The 6,000-nt window shown below is 51.8% G+C and overlaps 1 protein-coding gene across 5 annotated transcripts in view; it reads left to right on the forward strand.

Moving 5' to 3' along the window:
- The window catches only part of GALNT6 (polypeptide N-acetylgalactosaminyltransferase 6), a 35,829-nt gene extending 30,185 nt beyond the window's left edge, over nt 1-5,644 (forward strand). For all 5 annotated transcript variants that reach the window (XM_058742749.1, XM_058742753.1, XM_058742750.1 and 2 more), the window contains exons 8-12: nt 1,178-1,378; nt 1,883-2,014; nt 3,083-3,184; nt 4,197-4,349; nt 5,376-5,644. In XM_058742749.1, coding sequence (XP_058598732.1) covers nt 1,178-1,378; nt 1,883-2,014; nt 3,083-3,184; nt 4,197-4,349; nt 5,376-5,489 — 702 coding nt within the window. In that variant the 3' untranslated portion in view covers nt 5,490-5,644. The remainder of the gene's footprint in view (nt 1-1,177; nt 1,379-1,882; nt 2,015-3,082; nt 3,185-4,196; nt 4,350-5,375) is intronic.
- Nucleotides 5,645-6,000: the final 356 nt, after the last annotated feature.

Raw genomic sequence — 6,000 nt, forward strand, 5'->3', positions numbered from 1 at the left:
GAAGGGCTACTAGTGGTAAAGGACCTGGACACCTGGGGACTGGAGACATCTTTTGTGAGGTCTGTGGGAAAAGTGTGAGCATGGAGGTGGAACAGGGCAGTCAGCAGTCGCTGTCCTTTCTCAGGAAAAGTCGGGTTTCCCTTTCCAGGTTAGAGGGCACAGGCCCTGGTAGCCTTGGAAGTTTCCTACCCTCTGCTCAGCAAGCTCTGTGTTACTGAAGGTGATGGCCCAAACTCTCGTGGACCCCAGAACTCTGAGTGATTCCAGGAATAAGGCAACTCAGGACTAGGTTAGGAGGAAAGAATTTCCTCTCCGTGAAATCCACACAGATCCCCGCACCGGGGGAGAGGTAATTAGCAAGTAGATGAGCTCGTTCATGAAGTCACCTCTCGCCGTGCCTGCACAGATTAATCACATCATTGATGCCTGTGTGACTGTGACTGTGGGCATGGAACTCTGTCGCTGCTATACTAAAACGAATAACAACATGCTTACTAATCTAAAACCTAAAAAAGAGAGGACACGGGTGGGAGGGATGTCTTAAACCAGCCCACTGGCATAGAGAAGGGTCGCCAGGTCAGTCACCAGAATCAGAAGATTCTGATTGCAGGTTCATCCATGAGCCTCAGATCTCTGTTCAGTCTCTTCCCTAGGCAGCTAATGTGCTAGAAGTCCGGGCGACTACCACAGCGCACCCGGGAGTTGACTACCCTTGCTATGATTGATGCACCAGGGCTCTGATGGGTCACAAGCCTCTTGGTTTGAGGGAGCTTGAGTTTTCAGTAACACCTGGGTGAGCGGATAAACTCAGCATTCCCAGGTCAACACGCCAAGTGCCTAGAGCTTAGAGGAGGTATTCAGACACAAAGTCAGGCGACTGTCCTTTCTCTAAAGTGGGCCCTGACAACCCTCAGGACCCCACAAATATCCATTTGCTTAAATCGGAGTTGAACTAACACTAGAGCTAGGAATTGCATAGTCACGGCCTAGGGAAGAATCCTGGTCAATGTTCTTCCCCCCCCCCCCCCCCCCCCCCGCCTTAGGAGAGAGAGCAACATTGCCCTGAGTTCTTAGACCTGGGACCCTAGTACCCTGGGAATAGAACAGAGCTACTTGGGGGAGGGGACAGTGACCCACTACTCCCCTGAAGGCCCGATCTTGTGTCCTCTTGTGGCAGGTGTGGCAGTGTGGGGGCCAAATGGAGATCATCCCCTGCTCTGTGGTAGGCCACGTGTTCCGCACCAAGAGCCCTCACACCTTCCCCAAGGGCATCGGTGTCATTGCTCGCAACCAAGTGCGCCTGGCTGAGGTCTGGATGGATAGCTACAAGGAGATCTTCTATCGGAGAAATCTGCAGGCAGCAAAGATGGCCCAAGAGGTGAGAGGAAATGGTGCTCGGGACGTGTTTGGGTGAAGAGAAATGCAGAATCCCAGACCATAGTCAAGGGCTGAGTGGTGGAGGCCCACCCATCGCTACCATCTGGTGCCTCCCTTTACCCCTCAGACCCTGTGAGCTAGAGCCCAGAGAGGCCAGATTTTGAAGGCTAGTGAATGGGAGGAGCTTTTGTTGGTCCCGCCTAGAGTCTTGGCATTTTAAGAAGGGCTTTGCTCTGAGAGGCTTGGAATTGAGGTCTGGGAGAAAACTGATAGGAAAGTCAGGAGATGCAGGAGGAAGGGAGCTATGGGTGGGCATCCGAAAGCCAAGACAGGGAGCTTGGGTTTAGATGTGGGGCTAAGCCAGTAGCCCCAACAGGATCTGAGCAGGGATGAGCAGGAGACCCATTCTGGGAGAAAGTGGCCCCAGAAACTCTTGCCTACTTCAACCATACAAGAAGGTCAAGGCTGGTGGTACTCACCCTTTGGGGGCTGGCTCGGTTGACAGAAATCCTTCGGTGACATTTCGGAACGACTGCAGCTGAAGGAACGACTACATTGTCGCAACTTTTCCTGGTTCCTGCACAACATCTACCCAGAGATGTTTGTTCCCGACCTTAAGCCCACCTTCTACGGAGCTGTAAGTCTTAAAAACCAGCTTGCCCACCCATCATCACAGAAGCCCCGGGAGTGGTCCAAGACCACTTACCCCACAGACGGATGGCAAACAAGAATTGATTTTTATTCTCAACACTCCTTTATCCAAAGGAGTACTGGAAGGCCACTTTGGGGCTTCTAGAGATAGCTCAAACCTTGCAAGGGGGAAACAGCCCATAAGCAGTGGTTCTCAAACATTCACCTGCATCAGAATCACCTGGAAGGCATGTTACAACACAGATTGCTGGGACATCTGTGTGGCTTAGTCAGTTGAGCATCCAACTCTTGATTTTGGCTCATGCTGTGATCCCAGGGTTGCGGGATCGAGCCCCACATCGGGCTCCATGCTGAGCACGAAGCCTGTTTGGGATTCTCTCCCTCAGTCTCTCTCTCTCTCTCCCTCTGTCCCCCCCCCCCCCCCCACAAACACACACACACACAGAATGCTGATTCAGTAGGACTGGTATGGGGCCTGAGAGTTTCCGTTTCTTTTCTTTTTTTTTTTTTTTTTTTTTTAACGTTTATTTATTTTTGAGACAGAGAGACAGAGCATGAATGGGGGAGGGTCAGAGAGAGAGAGGGAGACACAGAATCTGAAACAGGCTCCAGGCTCTGAGCTGTCAGCACAGAGCCTGACGCGGGGCTTGAACTCACGAACCGCGAGATCATGACCTGAGCCGAAGTCGGACGCTTAACCGACTGAGCCACCCAGGCGCCCCGAGTTTCCGTTTCTAACAAGTCCTCAGGTGGCACTGACAGTCTGGGGATCCCACTTTGAGAACCATTGCTCATAAGGAAATTCGCACGTGCTGAGGGGCTTCTTCCAGGGACCTGGCAGCCCAGGAGCTTGCCCAGCCTGACTGTGCCCAGCCTTTAGGTGAAGCACCTCACTTCGCTATGAACTCCTGGCATCTGGGTTGATGAGCAGAGGAGGAAAATCACAGAGGGGAAATCCAGCCCTGCACATTTATTCCAGTTGAGCCCCACACCGCACACCAGAAAATTCCTAACTGTGTTATCCTCGTTCCCCTCTGTCCTCACCATTCTGCAGATCAGGAACCTTGGCGTCGATCAGTGCCTGGATGTGGGTGAGAACAACCATGGGGGGAAACCCCTCATCATGTACACCTGCCACGGCCTTGGTGGCAACCAGGTACGCAACCGCACCTTACCAGGCAGGCCCCAGAGAAGCCTGCTTCTTGAACAACTCCTCTTTTCACAGACCCCTTTCTCCGCTCAGAATCATCCTTTCCGGAGGACTGGGGTCGGGGAGATCCAGGGAAAGGAGGAGATACCACCCCTGCCCTCAGAAAGCTCCCAGTCCAAGGGGGAATATATGATACAGGCAGACAAGGTCTGAAGGATGAAGCAGGGACATCTGAGGAGCACTGGGCATCAGTGGTAGGTGCTAGAGAGGGAGTGGGAGGGGACGATTGTCAATCAGGAAGGCCTTCTGGAGGGTGCCAGCTACCGAGCGAAGTTTGAGAGGAACTGTGGAAACTTTCTGAGCACTTGCTCTCCCCCGCACTCTGCTTCAAAGCCTCCCCTGCCCAGAAGCTACCGCTCTGATACTGTCACCCAGCAGCGACCCCAAAACAACCATCTACCGACATGTCACAATAACCTGGCATCCTGGGAGTGTACCCCGTGCTTTCCAGTGCCCAGAGCTTCCCTGAGCAATAACTAGTCCTCAGTCCTCCCCCACCCCCAGTCCCTCAGTGTTTGGTAAGTAAGAGGCACCTGACACGGAGCCAAAGCAAGGCAAGGGACACGGAACAGGCTGCCAACATACGCAATCCAAACAAAATCATTATAAGCCATTTCCTGTACCGCTGGCCTGCGTGATGATTTGAGGTGGTACGTTGGCGAGCATTTTTTTTTTTTTAATTTTAAACCAAGGAACTAGCATATCAAGCCCACGATCTCACAGATCGCATGTAAAATGGAGTTCAGTTTTTAATGATTGTAAAGAAAAAATCTTAAGCCACGATTATTCCGGTAAAGCCTCGATACGGTAAGAGACCCAAAGGTGGCGCGGGGATCGCGGCAGTCTTGGCACTCAGTCACTCTCTTCCCTCAAAGGCCATCTCTGGCTGGAATCTTAGGGCGGTTGGCCCCGGAAGGTAGTGGGCAAACTCTCCGCCTCCCCTTGTCTTGACTCCTAGTACTTTGAGTACACAACCCAGAGGGACCTGCGCCATAACATCGCGAAGCAGCTGTGTCTGCACGCCAGTGCCGGCACTCTGGGCCTGCGGAGCTGTCACTTCACTGGCCAAAACAGCCAAGTCCCCAAGGATGAGGAGTGGGAATTGACCCAGGTGAGTCAGCAGCCCCGGGAGGCTCAGAATCTAGAATCTGAGGCCGCGACTGCCCCCACCCCCTCCTCGTTTTCTGCACCTTGTGCCTGAGATGCCGTGTGGTGGATCGAAACGACGGAGGGAGTGTGGAGAAAGCGGGCTCGGTCACAGGCAGGGTCCTCAGGGCCCAGGTAGCGTCCGGTGAAGTCTTAGTTCCGGCTGATAGAGAGCTGGGGTTAGGAGTTGTGGTCCATGGCCATCTCTGTCGTGGCTCCAGTATTTTTAGGCCGAACCCAACTAGATGAAGGTGAAGTCACGTATGGTTCCCGCCTGGCCTCCGTGTGCCGGTACATACACTGGGTGTGGGTAATCTTGCAGACCCTCTTCCCAAGTGGGTGGTGCCCCCACCCACGTGTCTAGATGAGCCAGCTGGAGCTCAGCAAGTTTGTGACTGGCCCGAGCCCCATCACTAGTAAATGGCTGGCCTGGGATTCGGACCAAGATCCTTCTGGCTTAAAAGCACAGGTTCTTTCTAGTACACCACACTGCCTCAGGGTACTGAAAGTCATCTCTACAATACTGGTCCCAGACTAGCACCGCCAGTGAGCCTCCATACCCCACCCTACCCCAATCTTCAGGCCTTGGCTTAGGGGAAAAGGAACCTAATTTTGGGCCTGCCTGGAAGGGAAGAGTCAAAATATGATCAAAGGCAGAAAGTGGGGGTATGCAGCAGCGGCTCAGGGCTCTGAGCCTGGCCGTCCAGAGGAGGGGTTCTCGAAAGTATTAGCCCCACGGTCCTGCCTTCCTCTAGTCCAGCCGCTCAGGCTGAAGCCAGCAGCGGGGAATTGACACTGGCTACAGGTGGAAACTCAGGAATGCATCCCGTCAGGGTATCTGGCATCCAAAGAAAGAAATTTGGAAACTTCCTCTTTGGGCCTTGCTGCATTTCCCTTGCTTTTTATTTATTGCCCCCTGTCTAATTCCCCGCCTAGTAGCACCGTTAGAGATCTGAGGCCCAGGCTGACCCTTTACTGTGTCATCTTTTAGGACCAGTTAATCAGGAACTCAGGATCTGGTACCTGCTTGACATCTGAGAACAAAAAGCCAGCCATGGCCTCCTGCAATCCCAGTGACCCCCACCAGCACTGGCTCTTCGTCTAAGCTCCTCATCACCCCCACAGGAGTTCCCACAAGCCTCTCAGGAAACAGGACTTTGGGGAACCTGATGTTTGAGAACCTGATTATCAGCTTCTCAGTAGGCCTTAAAGATGGGTTTCTTTTTTTTTTTTTTTTTTAAGTAAAATAAGGTATTTTATTATTGTTTTAATGTGCATTTCTTGGTGATTAAACACTTTTTCCACAAGTTTTGTATAATTTTTTAAAATTTTTATTTAAATCCAAGTTAATGGGTACCTGGTTGGCTTAGCCACATCCAACTGCAGCTCGGGTCATGATCTCACAGTTCGTGAGTTCAATCCCTGCATCGGTCTCTGTGTTGACAGCTCAGAGCTTGGAGCCTGCTTCAGATTCTGTCTCCTTCTCTCTCTGCCCCTCTCTGCTTGTGCTCTGTGTGTCTCTCTCTCTCTCAAAAACAAGTAAACATTAAAATAAAATAAAATAAAATAAAATAAAATAATAAATAAAATAAGATAAGATAAAATAAATAAATCCC

This window comes from Neofelis nebulosa, chromosome 8 (genome assembly GCF_028018385.1).
Source record: "Neofelis nebulosa isolate mNeoNeb1 chromosome 8, mNeoNeb1.pri, whole genome shotgun sequence".
Lineage (NCBI taxonomy): Eukaryota > Metazoa > Chordata > Mammalia > Carnivora > Felidae > Neofelis > Neofelis nebulosa.